Here is an 18,361-nt window from a genome sequence, read left to right as displayed (position 1 = left end):
ATGATAATATAAATCTTTGTGTGTCTGTGTTCGACAGGTTGTTTCAAGGATGACCGCATCGTGTTCTGGACGTGGATGTTCTCCACATACTTCATGGAGAAGTTATCTCCACGGCAGGACGACATGCTGTTCTACGTGCGCAGGAAGCTCTCCTACGTCAGCGCAGACAACACCGAGGGCAAGAAAGTGAGTAGGGTGTCCTTAGTTTACCGCTCGTGGGTTCAAGTCCTGCCTGTGATGCCTGTGGTCAGTGCGTTGCATTTGTGTCATGGGGCTGCAACTATCGATTTAGAGATTATTATATCAATTACTTTTTACATTAATCGAAGAAGCGCTTTTTTTGTGAATAGATTGTTTTTTTTTTGTATTAATCGATTAGCAATGGTGCAAAAAGTACTCATACTAATGTTTTACTTTTACTTAAGTAAAAGTATCAATACTGCAATGTAGAATTACTGTTACAAGTAAAAGTCCCGAATTCAAAATTGACTTGAGTAAACGTACAAAAGTATTGGTATCAAAATATACTTAAAGTACCAAAAGTAAAAAGAACTCAAATGTTTGAAAGTAGCAGATCTACAAGCTCGCGATGCGACGCGTTGTGAGCTTGTAGGTATAAAATGGGGCTAAAGTGGTTAATGTATGTTTTATAATCTAATCATTTATATCTGCAAAGTAACTAGTAACTAAAATTTTCAAATAATTGTAGTGGAGTAAAAGTACAATATTTGCCTCTGAGATGTAGTGGAGTAGAAGTAAAAGCATAGACAATTTGGAAATACTCCAGTAAAGTAAAAGTAAAATTGTACTTAAGTACAGTACTTGAGTAAATGTACACTGACAGTATGTAGGGATATACTACTAAGTATATAATGAGTATATATATTAAAATAGGTCCAACAGAGTTTAGTCCTACTGGGTTCACGGCTGGGTCTTATGAGCGATGGTTTCAGATGCACTGCACAGTGCACGATGATGTGGAACATAATGTTCTTTGAATAGACAGCTGGCTGCCATAGGGAGTGGTATACCGTAGGTCAAACCTGACTCACTGAATTCACAATTAAACTTCATTTTACACTTCAGCTATTCTAAAATAGATCTACAAGCTCTTTTTTTTTTTGGCTATTCAAAAATAGCAGATATACAAGCTCATCGCGCGGCACCGAGTGCCGCGCGATGAGCTTGTAGATCTGCTATTTTTGAAAAATAGTGAAAATTGTGTGCAAATCTTTGTATATATATATTTTTTAAAGCGAACATTTGTAACTCAAATCTTTGCTTCTGGGGATCTCTGGAACAACATATTTTGAGAAATGTTTGTTTTTTTATATATTTTTATGTTGTATGTAAAAAAAAATATTCTTAGAATCGGCCTCAGGTCTTAATGGGTTAAACAGCAGATCTATTTTTGAACATTTTAGAAAAATCTTGAAATTAGAAAAAAAAAAAATTATGTGAAAGATTTTGAAAATGCCCAGGAACGCCAGGGATAAATGTACTCCTTTTTGAGTTTAGTAGAGACTCTACTGTGATACATGTTGCAGCTCAGTTAATGGCAAACCACCCTGAAGAAGAAGGCAGCATTGCTATCCGAAACATCAGTATGTTTTTATTGTTCTCTGGTCTTTAATAAACGAGGCAACTGAAGTTTATAGGGGTTTTCAAGTGGTTAAGCATTTAGCTGACAACAACCCAGTCTGACTTAATAGTTACAACCACAGAGTGCGCTTCCATCGATAGTAAAGGAATATGCTGAGCGAAGGCACTCAGGCATTATTCATGTGATCCTCACAGCCAAGGCAGTGTGAGAGACATGCGTGTCAGGAGACAATAGGGACAAGAAGAGCTTTAATGAGTGGCAGAAAGAAAAATGGGAGCGAGTATCTGATGTGCAGATGGGAACACGATATACTCTTTAATAAGGAGTTCAGCTTCAGAACAGAAGATGGAGAGAGTGTGGGTCTGCTTTTAAGTAGAGTCTGGGCTGGAATAATGACCAGGTTGCAAAAGAGAATGAACCACTTGAACCCTCTAGAGCAGGGGTGGGCAACTTTGATGATGGAGAGGGCCACTATATATCCACACTCACTCCAGAGGGCCACATTGCATATACTGTCGGGCAGACACCTCTTATCTCTGTATTTTAACTACTTCGTCATTCTATGTCACACAAAAGTAGCAAAAATAGCCGATCTACAAGCTCAAAACGCATCGCAGTGCGATGCGTTTTGAGCTTGTAGATCTGCAATTTTAGCTTTAAAAAAAAATTGGAATCCTGAAAAGTAACATTTTTATTTAATTTCAAATGCATTTAGTTATACTTATGTTAACTTTACAAATACATTGGACGTAAAAAAGAAGAAGTTGCACCAACATGGTTTAACTTTTAAACTGGATTAAAGCAAGGTTCATTTACTAATCCTTTTTGCACCAAACTTTAAACCTTATTTAAATGTAATTTAAAATATATTCTGGTTAAATATAAATCTTTGGCAATCTCACGGTTTAATTTCCATTTAAATCTGGACTTCAAATCAGCCAATTCATAAGACGTGCGTGTGTCTGTGTGTAATCTGCAGCCCCTCTCTAAACGGTGTTGTGAGTGGGTGTCTTCTTCACGTGTCCAAAAATAACTGATCTACAAGCTAACAATGCTTTTTTTGCATTGCAAGTTGTCTAAGCTTATGATGGTACCACAAATCTCCTTGAAAACGCATCTTTCCCATTATTTTTTACACTTGCCAACTCTCTCTGTCTCTGGAGTCTGGACCCCGGCCTAGCCCACCCCTCTGTGAAATCGTTTGACTTGACCCGTTTGATTGATACTGTTTGCGCAACACATACCACATACCACATTATCCTCTCTTCCTTACTTAGATTTTGAATCTCTTCAATTGTCTTTCTAAATGTTATTTGACCAATAAATAACAATGAACAAGAACGGCGGGTAGGACTAGATATGTTTTAAACTTCACCCTATGCCCTTTTCGAGCACTATTGTATATGTATTTGTTTTCATATTTACATATTTTTTATTTTTATTTCTTATTTTAAGTTTATTATGTTTATTTTATGTATTATTTGTCTTTTAGTAGTGTCCAAACTATGACCCCCCCCCCCAAAAAAAAATCCTACAACCTCATGCTACAATAGGACAAACACACACACACACACACACACACACACACGCGCGCGCGTGCGCGTTTTGCCGTGCTTTTAGTCAGAATCACAAAAGAAGCAAATTTCTCCAGCTCCTAGTAGCTTGTGTTTTCATGCTGCAATGTTGTCCTCTACTACTGCCCCAAACTCTTCCACGAGTTCAGTTCAAAATGCCAACAAATTCTCCTATGCCATTCCATAACGTATATCTACGCCACACAACTATCTAGTTGGTCACAAGGTATTACAGAGTGCAGTGGTAACAGCAGTGGTAACAGTTACAGTTTGTAGAAGTACATTTGGTTAAAAAGTCTAGTTTAGACATCACGGCGGACACTGAAACTAAACTAATCTTATCAAATTAAGTTGTACATCACATCTCTGCTAGATTAAAAATTAGTTTGAACCCTAGATTAAAGATAAACCAGGATTAATGTAATCCATGTTGGTGCTACCCAGCCCTAGAGTTTAATAGCTGATTGTGGCAGGATTGAAGACCATGAGCTACAGTAGCATGCAGTGCTACACCATACACTTAAGGTACATGTGACAGGCTCAAAGTACACACAGACTACAGCCATGTTTTTTTTCAGGATCACAAAGTTGTTTATTTCTGGGCACATATACTGCTTGCCATGCCATTGATGTAATACGTTACATTATTTATAGAAATAAATAACAAAACACATACAAGAGCAAATAACAATATGTCATGACTGTCTGTCTCTCCCTCTGTCATCCGTCAGTTTGACTCAGGGCAGGTGTGACTGCTTAAATCAGTCATCACCTCCAGGGGGTCCCCAGCTAAATTGTTGATAGTTAAAAAACAAATAGACTATTTGGCACACTCTCAGAGTTATGGCCATCTGTGGCTTAATAATGCATACCAAACGTGGGTTGCTTGAAATGAAAAGGTTTGAGAATCACTGCTCTATGGCATTGGTTCTCAAAGTGGGGTCCGGGGACCCCCAGGGGTACTTGAGGGGGTTCCAGGGGGTCCCCAGCTATATGATGGATAGGAACCAAATGGACCCTTATGGGTCTGTAACTCTGAGAGTGTCCAAATGGAACCAAATGGACCCTAACGGGTCCATTTGGTTCCATTTGGACACTCTCAGAGTTAAATTAACATTGATTTTACAATATGAATTGGGGTCCCAGAGATGGATATGCCATTAAATGGGGGTCCTTAGCCTAAATGCATGTCAAACTGGGGGGGTCCTTCAATTACAATGATTGAGAATCACTGCTAGAGCCATACAAATCTTCTCTTATGGGGGTCCCTGGCTTATCTTTTCAAATGGGGGTCCGCGGACTAAAAAGTGTCAATTTGGGGGTCCTTGACATGAAAAAGGTTTGAGAATCACTGCTCTATGGGGACATGGGAGCTTGCAGAATGTGTCAGCAGACAGATCTAGGCAGCCTGGGTTCTGATCTTCATGGAGATGGATTTGACGGAGTAGTGAGACTTCTTCCAGGGCCACCAGCTGACGCCGGTCTCGGCGTCCTTCTCGCCCCACATGTACACGCCGTTGGGGTTGGTGTTGGTGCAGGAATAGAACCAGAACGCTCCCTCGTGCTTCTTGGCGCAGTGCTTCCAGCGGTCGTCGTCCTGGTCGCGATCGTAGGTGGAGAACTTCTGGCCGTTGTGGTATTTAAGGGCATCCTCTGGCATTGGTGAGAACAGGAAATTATTCATATCATATATGAATTGTAATGATAATACCAGGTGTGCAACAGGACAGCATAGAGCATCGGTTCTCAAAGTGGGGTCAGGGGGTCCTTGTGGGGATACCAGGGGATCCCCAGCAAAAAAAATTTTTGCTTCTGGGGGTCCCTGGCACAACATATTTTCAGGTGGGGGTCCGCGGCCACATACATATTAATTGGGGGTCCTTGGCACGAAAAACTGGCATAGAGCATCAGTACAACGTAGCCTACAGGGCCGTGACGTATAATTCAATATCATTTCAAGGAAATGCTAATATAAATAACTGGTGTAGTTACATAGAATTCATGCAGTACATATTCAACTCTCACATACTGTACTGGAGGTTATAAAACGTGACAATGAGCATAGACACGTTTTAGTCTGAGGTACTTCTATACGTCGTGACGCGTTGTAAGCTTGTAGATCTGCTATTTTCAAACATTTTAGTACTTTTACTTTTGGTACTTTAAGTACATTTTGATACCAATACTTTTGTACTTTTACTCAAGTAAATTTAGAATTCTGGACTTTTACATTGTCCTTCTACATTGCAGTATTGATATTTTTACTTAACTCTCTCAGTGCCAAGCCCCGAGTTATCCCGAGTTTCTTCTGAATACCCTCCCTGCCAGAACGAGAAATCCCGAGTTTTTACTTTTTACTGTTCTGTTTATTTTACATCATTGGACTCACTGGGTTCCGGTTTCATGACGCAGATTCCGTTTCCGGTTCTCTTTTTTTTTCCCCCAGTCATTTTCGGCCAGAATAGTGAAAAACACGTTTTTTCACACAGTATAAAAAACGAACGGATAGCTCCACTTCTATTTTCTATAGTCTGGGTGACGATCAGTCATCGTAGTCGTGTATCACATCGTATTTAAGGCCGATCAGCGATTGTCGAAAACGTCACATCCGGTTTATGACGTATACACTGTTTGGCCTGTTTGGGGGGGGTCGAACGAGTCGGCGAGTGATTGAGGTGTCAATCTACTGCTCTCTGCTGGTCGATCTGTGGTATGTGTTTAAAAACGCAGAAAGACAAACTATTTGAAAATTAAATTACAAAATAACAACAAAAAAAAAGTACTTTATGAAAATACTCTGGCAGTCAAAGAGTTAAGTAAAACATTTAAGTACTTTTTCCACCACTGGCCACCCGTGCTGTGAAACTTTATTTTTTCTCTCTCTTACTTGCGGCTCCTTCCTTGAAGTCACCGATGTTGAGTTTGTAGCCGTCCTCCTCGCTGCCGATGGAGAAGGAGGCGTAGGTGGCGAAGGCGCTCTCTCCCTCAAAGTCCTCCATGTCCACCCTCAGCTCATAGGTCTGGTTCTGGTTCAGCATCAACAGCTCCAGAGTGTCCAGACCTGGACAATGGGCAAAATAGCAGATAAAAAATAGCAGATCTACAAGCTCATAGCGCGGCACTCGGTGCCGCGCTATGAGCTTGTATATCTGCTATTTTTGAATAGCCAAAGAAATCTTAAAAATGACACAGATGCGTTCCCGGTCTTAAAGGGTTAATGAATGAAATAATCGATAAGTGAGGGGCGGCTTTGAAAAGGTTTATACGTCAATGAATCAACGTGAAAACATTCTGATAGATAGTATACTATTCTCTTACAACGATGTCGCGGAAATATCCGATCTACAAGCTCACAACGCGTTGCATTGCGAGCTTGTAGATTGGCTGTTTCTGGCGAGTGACACAGTCGTATGAAGTCTAAATCAGGCTTTCTAGTACTTTTTTAAATACAGTTTGGTGGGCAGTAGTGAGCTCGCGTTCATACTGTTTTTCACAATTGTATTTGAAACCCTAGAAACATAAACTATTCACTGTGGTTTAATCACTTCAGTCATCTGCACTGTTCTGTGATGAAGTCAGTTCAATAGGTTGTTTAAGAAGGTTTATAAGACAACCTTTTCTTTCTTTTTTTTTGTAGCCTAGAAGCCTTTAATCAACTTCTTAGGATAAGTTGATGAAAGGCGTTAGACCAAAATGAAGACAAAGTTGCATATCATGCTGTGTTGCATAATTCAAGAGTGCAAAAAAACCTATTCCACTGGTACTTTTCAACACCCTCAATGAGATGGATTACGATTTAGCGGATTGTTCCGGATAGTTTGCAGCGATGCATGAATAAGCTACATCTCACCCAGCCAGTGCTCCCCAGCAGCAGATCCAAATCCATACTTATATTGATCCCATCCTCTGTAGAAGTTCACTGTGCCATCCATCCTTCTCTGGAAGACCTATCGGAGAACCGACATCAGAAAATACTTTATTGCCACGTCATTTAATTTAATATAAACAAGCGGTTTGTGCAGTGAACACATAAACACAGCACGCCTGCAGTTAAAGGTGCTATACGTGATATTTCTGTGTTAGCTATATTCTGATAGTAATCATTGCTATAAAGTGTTCATCAACAGGGGTCAGGATTCTAATTTCATCCAAACAAGAGAGAGAACTCATACAGGATAAACAAGTACATTTGGAAGTGATGAAACAAAATACATTTCAAATGTACAGTATTATGTACAGTACAGTAAATGCCCCTTTACATTAATATCCCTGCTTCTGTGTACAACGAGCCCACACATATTAACCCATTAAGGCAAAATGTCTTCTAAATCTACCTAACATTTTTTTCTTTTAAAACATATGTTGCTATATCAGTGGTTCTCAAACTTTTTCATGTCAAGGACCCCCAAAATTATATGTATTTGGCCGCGGCCCCTCATCTCAAAATACGTTGTTCCTGGGACCCCCAGAAGCAAAGACTTGAGTTACAAATGGTTGCTGTAAAAATATATACCGGTATATATTCAAAGATTTGCACACATTTTCACGATATTTCTAAAATAGCAGATCTACAAGCACTCGGTGCCGTGCTACGAGCTTGTTGATCTGCAGGTCTTAAAGGGTTAATAAGCTGTGTGACATTCTGTCAACCAAGTTAACACTTTAACTTATGTCTCCCTGTGTGTGTGCCTATGCTTTCTAAAGACATAAAGATAGCAGCACACAGTAGTCAGGGGTAGAACAGGGACACATCCACGGTAGAAGCTGTAGATCAAAGATCTCAAGAACGAAATAATCTCAAACGGAACGCGAGCACAGCAGAGAGAGTGGTGCTGCCTCAGCATGCATACCCAAAATGCATTTTTTTCATTTTGTGTACAAAACAGGAATTCATCAATCGAACGCAAACACACACAGTTAACTCCCCAATGTTAACCCATTTAGACCTGTTGCTAACCTATACATTGTTATACCCTTCATGCTATTTTAGATGTTTGCTATAATGTATTTCTCAGCCTCTGTAGTAGATTGACACATGAAATAAAAAAGCATTTGAGAGCTTATACCTTTTGTTTATTACTGAAAATTATCTACATTATCTATCCTGACAATTCGGTAACGTTTTTTCAGAAAACTGTTTTTTTACAAGGCGTTTTTAGAATCTGCCAACAGGTTCAACAAAATGAACTAAATGGTTACTCTTATGTTTCTTTCTGTAACTCTGAGAGTGTACGAATGGAACCAAATGGACCCGTAAAGGTTCTCGGGAGTAAAATATTCTCTTGGCTACTGCGGTGGGGGCAGTGGTGGAAAGTAACTAAGTACATTTACTCAAGTATTGTACTTAAATACAATTTTGAGGTACTTTTACTTTACTTGAGTATTTCCAATTTTCTATACTCTTACTTCTACTCCACTACATCTCAGAGGCAAATATTGTACTTTTACTCCACTACAATTATTTGAACACTTTAGTTACTAGTTACTTTTCAGATATAAATTATGATGTTATGAAACATATATTAACCACTTTAGCCCTATTTTATACCTAGGCTATTTGAAAATAGCCGATCTACAAGCTCACAACGCGTCGCATCGCGACGCGTTGTGAGCTTGTAGATCTGCTATTTTCAAACATTTTACTTTAAGTATATTTTGATGCCAATACTTTTGTACTTTTAATCAAGTACACATTGAATTCAGGACTTTTACTTGTAACAGAGTATTTTGATATTACAGTATTGATACTTTTACTTAAGTAAAGAATTTGAGTACTTTTTCCACCACTGGGTGGGGGGGTACCGACCGTCCATCTCCCGCCATCGGTTTCCATGTCGCAGTAGGCGTGGCGTGGGGAGTTGGGTCCCGCCGGGAAGATCCTGTACACGCCGCTGCCTCTGGCGCCTGCGTCTTGGATCTCTCCACATTCCAGGGGGTAGAGGGCCACACAGTGCACCGCCACGGGTACAAGCACCGCCAACAGAACCAGAGACTGAGACAGACAGACAGACAGACAGACAAGCTCAGGATGTCAAAGTGTAACAGCGAGACGTACAATTAACCCATTAAGACCTGAGGCGATTCTTTAAAAAAATCTAAATCCCAACAGTTTTTGGAAAAAATCTAATCTAAACATTTTTTTTTCAAGATTTTTCAAAAATAGCAGATCTACAAGTTCATAGTGCGGCACTCGGTGCCGCGCTATGAGCTTGTATATCTGCTATTTTTGAATAGCCAAAGAAACCTAAAGTGACACAGATGCGTTCCAGGTCTAAATGGGTTAATGGAGACTAATAGATGCGAATTGTGCCGATGTAGTTTACACATAAATCGTGAGGGGCTTGCAATTTGCAGTTCAGACAGCCTGTTAATGAAAAAATACTCTGTTGCTATGCAGAATCTCTGGACTCCAAACAGTGGTGGAGAGTAAGTAAGTACATTTACTCAAGTGCTGTACTTAAGTACAATTTTGAGGTATTTGTACTTTACTTGAGTATTTCCAATTTCCAATACTTTTACTTCTACTCCACTAGATCTCAGAGGCAAATTTTGTACTTTTACTCCACTACAATTATTTGAAAACTTTAGTTACTAGTTACTTTGTAGATTTTGATTATTATTACAAAACATACATTAACCCTATATACATTTCGGCCATTTGAAATAGCTGATCTACAAGCTCACAGCTTGTAGATCTGCTATTTTCAAAATATGTTTATACATTTGAAAACTTGAAATGGAACATTCTGCATAAACTTTTGGTACTTTAAGTACATTTTGATGCCAATACCTGTAATTTTACTCAAGTACATTCTGAATTCCTGACTTTTACTTTTAACAAAGTATTTCCATGTTGCAGTATTGATAATTTTACTTAAGTAAAACATTTGAGTACTTTTCCCACCACTGCCTCCAAATCAAGTTGCATCTCGGAGAGAATTTATTGAAATCAAGTAAATTCACATCTGCCAGCCTAAGTGAACTGATACGTTAGGTGACAGTCTTAAATTCACATTACATATTAATTATACATGTAAAATATATTGTATTACATTAGAAAAGTATATTATATTACCTGCATGGTTGTCGTAGGGTAGTACAGGACTCACAGCCTGCCTTCAAAGTTGGGGGGATACTTATAGTCACCTACAGTACACAGTCTTATCCCCACAATGCAATCTCAACCCACAAGATAAGGTATGGGGACCATACATCTGTTTGACATGTGTGGGTTTTTTTTTTCTTCACATATCCCCTCTGGAACGTATGTAGACCTGTACACAGGAGAGGTTTATGCAGTAGTGGAAAGTAGCCACGTACATTTTACTCAAGTACTGTACTTAACCCATTGAGACCTGAAGCCGATTCTACATATGTCTCCTAAATCTCAACAGTATTCTCAAAAACGCATGTTTCTATATCGGTGGTGCTCAATCTTTTTCATGTCATGGACCCCCAAAATGATATGTATTTGGCCGCCGACCCCCATCAAAATATTTTGTTCCAGGGACCCCCCAGAAGCAAAGATTTGAGTTAAAAATGTTCGCTTTAAAAATATATTCATTCAAAGATTTGCACACATTTTCAAGATTTTTTGAAAAATAGCAGATCTACAAGCTCGTAGCGCGGCACTCGGTGCCGCGCTATGAGCTTGTAGATCTGCTATTTTTGAATAGCCCAAAGTGTAAAATAATGCTTTTTAGCCCAAATCTAAAAATGACACAGTTCCAGGTCTTAATGGGTTAAAGGTAGGGTAAGTGATTTACTTTGGTTAAAATAAGTGTTAAATAGCTCTATATTCTGATAGTACTCATTGCTATAGTGTTTGTGTTTGTTCAGTAACAGGAGTCTCCATGTCTCTCCAGCTCTTTATTCGACATAAAATGCATTTTCAGTGCTCTCTCCTGATTGGCTTGTTTGTTCGGTCACAGGGGAGAGACCCCTGTGACCGAACAAACGCTCTGTAGCAATGATTACTGATTATGATTATCAGAATGTATATATATATATCACTTACCCTACCTTATGTAGCCTACAATTTTAGGTCCTTTAATTTACTTGAATCTTTACATTTTTAATACTTTATACTTCTATTCCACTACATCTCAGAGGCAAATATAGATCTTTTGACTACACTGCAATGTTTTTTTCTTTTACATTTTAGTTAAAAATTATTTTGTAGATTTAGATTATTAATACAAAACATACCTTAACAGATTATGCCCTATTTTATGCTTTGTCTGTAAAACATTGTCATTTTCCCATTAAGGGGAGGGTAGCTTACCACTTCACTCTCACAATTTAGGATGATCTAAATGAATAAGCACAAATTAAAAGGAAGTGGAAAAAAATCCATTCATTCTAGAGATCAGATGTTTGATGTGGGATGTCTGAGGTGGCATATGGTTGCTCAGTGTGAGTGGGCACTATGCCAGTGCATGGGCTACCCGCCACCTCTCACAGGAAGTACTGTATAAGATGCTTTGTTCACCCTGTAGACTGGGAGGTCGGGGGGTTCAGTCCAGCACCGAAGTCCGACGTAATGTTTGAATTCCCATAGACGTGTTTAATATCACGGCATATACTGTAAGAACTGTGTTCCAAAAATAAACTCGTATGGATATGAAGCATCAACTGACGGCGAGACAACGCTAATGTTACCGCCGCCGAATTAATGCCTGAAACAGACTGTATCAAATATGAGTGTGTACCTTGTTACACAAGGTACACACTGTTTGATGGACCCCATGTCTTTCTCCGTGGGAAGAAATCGTGCGCTTGCTGCTGCTGCTGTTGTACTGCAGATGCTGACCTTTTGACCTCTACAGAGCAGCACAAGTTCACATTTAGCCAATTCACAGCAGAAGGTCACAGCAGAAGGGGCTTAACCCTTTAAGACCTGAGGCGATTCTTTAAAAAAATCTAAATCCTAACAGTTTTTTGAAAAAAATCAAAACATTTTTTTTTCAAGATTTTTCAAAAATAGCAGATCTACAAGCTCATAGCGCGGCACTCGGTGCCACGCTATGAGCTTGTATATCTGCTATTTTTTAATAGCCAAAGAAATCTAAAAGTGACACAGATTCGTTCCAAGTCTTAATGGGTTAACACATGAGAGAGTCGGTTTGGATTAGATTATGGAGACGTAGTCTTTCTTGCAATTAGACTTATAGAACTACAAATGAAAGCAAATAAAAACATATATTTTACATTTGAAATCAAGTCAAATATTCTGAGGGAGGCTTTTTTCGCTACATGGGAGATATTATCTTTGCCGTCGGGTGGAAACCGTGTACAGTACTGTATGTTCAAAACCGTACCTTTTTGCATTATTATTTTAAAAACATTTTAAAGTAGTGAAAATGGCACGTTATGAGCTTGTAGATCTGCTATTTTCACTGCTTTTGAGTGACACTATTTGTATGATGAAGCAGGGCATTCATTCACGAAAAAAAACATAAAAACTTGAAATATGATAGTAATAATAATAGTTGTATTGTCGTTATGAACATGGTGTCCTGGACTGTCTGGTACACAACCCCAGGCTCATTTGAATGGCTTTCATTTGCTCCACAAGCATCACGTTGTCCGTGTGATCAAAGAGTCTCGCTGCTGCTGCTGTTGTTTTGTTTTGGCTTCAATAAATCCAAGAGAACATCAGCTTCAGATGTCACGCTGTACATTCATTGGATGACATGCTGATGATGACTCATCGTCCAATTAAAATAACTGTGAAGAAAGGCCATGCCCTCAGCGCTCACTCTCTCTCACTCACTCACTCACTCACTCACTCACTCACTCACTCACTCACTCAAGTTTTGGAAAGAATGTGCTTCCTGGCATTCATTTCCATTTCCTCTGGCCTGTTAACCCATTAAGACCGGGGACGCATCTGCGTCTCATTTTAAGATTTCTTTGGGCTATTCAAAAATAGCAGATGTACAAGCTCATAGCGTGGCACCGAGTGCCGCGCTATGAGTTTGTAGATCTGCTATTTTTGAAAAATCTCGAAAAAATATTTTTTTTCAAAAAACTGTTGAGATTTAGATTTTTTTTTAAGAATCGCCTCAGGTCTTCATGGGTTAAAGAAACAAGCTACATGGAATAACCGTGGAGGTTTTTTACGGCCCTGCCTGCCTCGGCCTCACTCTCCACCCTGGCAGCAGCCAGAGACAGTGCTGTTAATCATCTAAGCCAGTAGATAATGAGCCACTAATGGGTGGTGCGGAGGAGCTCTTCTGACAAGATGGTGGTCAAAGAACAGCTTAATTAGAACAGTGGATCCCAAACCTTTTGGCTCGAGGACCCAAAATGGAAATGTGATATCTCCCCTGGGACCCAAACTAGAGACAATAGCCGATATACAGAGGTGGAAAAAGTACTCAAATGTTTTACTTAAGTAAAAGTATCAATACTGCAATGTAAAAGTACTCTGTTACAAGAAAAAGTCCGGAATTCAAAATTGACTTGAGTAAAAGTACAAAATATTTGAAAATAGCAGATCTACAAGCTCACAACGCGTCGCGATGCGACGCGTTGTGAGCTTGTAGATCTGCTATTTTCAAATAGCCTAGGTATAACATAGGTTTAAAGTGGTTAATGTATGTTTCATTATATCATAATTTATATCTGAAAAGTAACTAGTAACTAAAGTGTTCAAATAATTGTAGTGGAGTAAAAGTACAATATTTGCCTCTGAGATGTAGTGGAGTAGAAGTAAAAGTATTGGAAATTGGAAATACTCAAGTAAAGTACAAATACATGTACCTCAGAATTGTACTTAAGTACAGTACTTGAGTAAATGTACTTAGTTACTTTACACCACTGCCGATATGCAAGTTGTGATTTGGGAAACACTGAGTTAGAAGAAGATGAATGTTATTGTTATTAAACATACAGGCTGGGGTCCTGATTTTAGCCGCTCTTCGCAAAACCACAGCGCTCCAAAGTGTAACCAGATTAGAACCACTTGTGCAGCCAGGCTTCCTCTCCTACAGTACAGTATGTGTTGAAAAGATGTCTTCACAAATGCAAGTTGTCAGCCGTGTGTGTGTGTGCGTGTGCGTGTGCGTGTGCGTGTGCGTGTGTGTGTGTGTGTGTGTGTGTGTGTGCGTGTGCGTGTGCGTGTGCGTGTGCGTGTGCGTGTGCGTGTGTGTGTGTGTGTGTGTGTGTGTGTGTGTGTGTGTTACTACTTGTGAGGACAAAAGTATAGTAGTAGGATTAGAGAAACAGATATTGTGAGGACCATTACTGATCCTCACAAGAGAAATAGATTTATGGTAAAAAATATATATATTATAAATAATAATAATACGATTTTAGAGTTCGGTTTACAATTGGGAAAAGATTCAGGTTAATATTAGACATTTAGAGGTTATAGGTTTAAGGGGTTATTTCCTGTAACGTGTATGTCCTCACTAGTATAGTAAATACAAACGTCTGTGTTACAAGCAAGGTTTCACATCACTCAGAAGAGCGTTAAGAGCTTGCTAACAGTTGCCATGGTGACACATGAGGGCACATGCGTGCGTTGCTTACAGAAGTGTCTCTTCACACAAAGATGACAAAGATGACTATACAAAGTGAAGAGTCATGCAGAGAGAGCGAGACAGGAGCTGATAGCTCCTTGGTGCAGCGGGAACACTGGCAGTTCATCGAAAAATGTATAGAAACCGTTTTTTAGATTGGCTATATTTGCACTATAGTTTATTCCTTTGCTTTTATAATTGTTCATTAACCCATTAAGACCTGGAACTGTGTCATTTTTAGATTTGAGCTAAAAAGCTTTATTTTACACTTTGGCTATTCAAAAATAGCAGATATACAAGCTCATAGCGCGGCACCGAGTGCCGCGCTACGAGCTTGTAGATCTGCTATTTTTGAAAAATCGTGAAAATGTGTGCAAATCTTTGAATAATATATATTTTTAAAGCGAACATTTTTAACTCAAATCTTTGCTTCTGGGGGTCCCTGGAACAACATATTTTGATGGGGGTCCGCGGTAAAATACATATAATTCTGGGGGTCCTTGACATGAAAAAGATTGAGCACCACTGATGTAGAAACATACGTTTTTCAGAAAACTGTTGAGATTTAGGAGACATGTAGAATCGGGTTCAGGTCTCAATGGGTTAATCAAAATCGAGGCTGAAGTTTTAAATAATCGTGACATTGATTTGAAGTCATATCGTCCAGCCATAGCAGCTCATACACACGAAAAGAAAAACGCACTCGGCCCGGCTAATTAGCATAATTAGACAAGGGTCGGGTAGGGTTGGGTTTTGGCAGAATTTGAGAACTCTAGTGCAACGAAAATAAAATAAAAGTGACAGTGTCCACAGTTCAATCAGTACAATAACCACACCCTAAAGTGTCATTAGAAGTCAGCAAATCCTTGGAACATCTTTTATTCCAAGTTATATGACAGTTGACCTGGCTGAGTGACCAACATGTGTCTCGTTGTAAATCCTCATAGCTTAGCTACCGGCACAAATGCCAAGTCTTATACATTTACACCTAGGGTAGGTGAATCTATTGTTTAACCCATTAAGACCTGAGGCGATTCTTAAAAATGTTTTCTGAATCCTAACAGTTTTTTGAAAAAAATTAAATAAAAATAAAAAAATCCATCAAGATTTTTCAAAAATAGCAGATCTACAAGCTCATAGCGCAGCACTCGGTGCCGCGCTATGAGCTTGTAGATCTGCTATTTTTGAATAGCCAAAGAAATCTAAAGTGACACAGATGCGTTCCAGGTTAAAGGGACATTTCACCCCTGGAAGAAAATGACCCAATGGTAATGAAGTTTAGGACTCAATTATTATTATTTTTGTGTATGATCTGTGTTTTGAGATATCTAGTAATCTTCTACCTTCTCGTGACGTTATTTACGTCACGAAATGTTATGTCATTCCTTTTCCGCACTACATGTTGTCTCGACGCGTCTCACACAGACCAGCTCCAAAGACCGCCCCAATGGGGTGTCCCCACACAGTCACTCCCATTAGCTGCGCCCCCCGTTGCAGAGTGAGACTTTACTTTACCTGAGTTATCTTCTGATAGTTGTACTTGAATGTTGACATGAAATAATAATCCTGTGTAGTGTTTCATAAGCTCAAGCGTGAAAAAAAAAAGACAGCGTGGAGAGGCAGCTGGTAAACAAACCGTCGCGAAAGGCTAGGATAAAAATACCAAGGATTCGACAGTGATGTCACTACTATGCGACACGGAAGTAGAACTGCATGAAGATAGCAAGGATTTGACAGTGATATGACATCACTAACGAATCCTTGGACATATATGTAACTAGATGAACATGTGCTAGGTTGACGTTCTTCAGTCAGTGTTGCCAGATATTGTGAGAGAAATAAGCAACCAGGTCTAAGAAAACAAACCCAAAAGAGGATAACTAGGCCAACTTTACCTAGACATGTACATGGGATATTATATATTTGAAAATTGCCGATCTACAAGCTCACAACGCTTCGCTGCCCATTGTGAGCTTGTAGATCTGCTATTTACAAAAACATCTTGAGGGGGAAAAAGTGCAAAATGTGGAATATTTTTGACAAATATCTGTTAGGGGCTCCCTGGCACAAATTATAATTTCAGATGGGGGACTGTGGAAAAATACATGAACATGTTTGAGAACCACTGGTTTAAACAACAATCAAAACATTTGGAAACAAGCCCAAATATCAACTACATTTTAGAAAGAAGCCGCTTATAATAAGCAGACATGGCAACACTACCATGCTGTTTCAAGGTTGTTGTTGGAGATCACACCCACACAGAATCTCCCCTGCCACAAGGAGGGGCAGTAAACCAAAAGCATTATGGTCATTGTAGTAATAAGCAGTCCAGTCAAAACCTAGTCAAACACACAGATTTCATTATTTTTATGGCCATAGGGTGCAAATTTTAAATTGTGCTACTGTTATCTACTACAAATACTATTACCATTGAGTGATTGCAGTTTCTTCCAGGGGTGAAATGCTCCTTTAAGGGAGTGCACACAGCAGCCATATTGGAAAGAAACTTGGCCTGTCCCTTACTTTCTTCACAGGTCTTACCAATTATACTAATGAAGGAGAAAATAATAGTACCTGGACACTTCAGGAGAGACTACCCAAATAAAATATACTGGAGCACTTGAGTGGTCTGCACGTGTTTTATTGTTTTTTATTGTATTGTATTCTGCAAAACAATAAAACACGTGCAGGTGCCTGGACCATGAAGGTGCCGGGACCAATAGCATGCACAATAGCAGCACCCTGACTTTGACCAGAATGGAACAGAGCCTTCATTAGTATCACTGGTAAGACCTGTGAAGGAAGTAAGGAAGAGGCCCAATATTTCTCTCCAATGTGGCTGCTGTGCACAGAGCCTATTGGGAGAAAAAGGGACAACAAATGATTGACTATCAAAAAAGAAGAAGAAAATAAGAAAAATAACGGGGCAAGGACATAAATGTATACGTTAATAGGCCGTGTATCATAAACGTGGCGGAGCAAGTCCCTCCAACTCCTCCCTTCCTTGGGTTACCATGGATACGGCGCACAATGCCTCAGCCAGGTCAGTGGTTAGTTGCCTCTAACGTTGCGTCTCCCCCTCTACTCGTTAATTCTACTTGTTAATTCTGCTCGTTAATGAAACGCATGATGGCGAGAAACACAGTGCTCAGGGGGCCATCCTATCCATCTGTAGTGACCTGGTGTAATACTGCATAATACTGCATGAGTGGGTGAATGCGTTGTTGTGTCGCGCAGAAACCTTGGATCTGTGTGTTTGTGTGTGTGTATATATATTTTTCCTGTACATTTATTAAGTAATGCCCTACTAGACAACCTACAAGGTCACAACACAATAACGCATTACATCACAACGCGTTGTGAGTATAGATTGGCTATATTCGCTATTATAGAAACATTTGTAACTCAAATCTTTGCTTCTGGGGGGTCCCTGGAACAAAATATTTTGATGGGGGTCCGCGGCCAAATACATATCATTTTGGGGGTCCTTCACATGAAAAAGATTGAGAACCACTGATATAGAAACATACGTTTTTCAGAATACTGTTGAGATTTAGGAGACATGTAGAATCGGCTTCAGGTCTCAATGGGTTAAAAAAAAAGAAGAAAGCCTCAATCTGCAATTTCTTCCAGCTCAGGACTCCTGAATTGCT

The 18,361-nt window shown here is 39.4% G+C and overlaps 1 protein-coding gene across 2 annotated transcripts in view; it reads left to right on the top strand.

Moving 5' to 3' along the window:
- kiaa0930 overlaps positions 1-18,361 on the top strand; it is a 504,210-nt gene that overhangs the window by 30,908 nt on the left and 454,941 nt on the right. For both annotated transcript variants that reach the window (XR_014600168.1, XM_084049345.1), the window contains exon 2: positions 38-186. Coding sequence is in view for 1 of the 2 variants with exons in the window: in XM_084049345.1 (XP_083905471.1) it covers positions 38-186 (149 nt within the window). In the remaining variant the exon portion in view is untranslated. The remainder of the gene's footprint in view (positions 1-37; positions 187-18,361) is intronic.

The sequence above is a fragment of the Gymnoscopelus microlampas genome (genome assembly GCF_963454915.1).
Source record: "Gymnoscopelus microlampas genome assembly, chromosome: 23".
Taxonomy (NCBI): domain Eukaryota; kingdom Metazoa; phylum Chordata; class Actinopteri; order Myctophiformes; family Myctophidae; genus Gymnoscopelus; species Gymnoscopelus microlampas.
The sequence above is the reverse complement of the archived record's forward strand: the minus strand, read 5'-3'. Positions and strand labels throughout refer to the sequence as shown.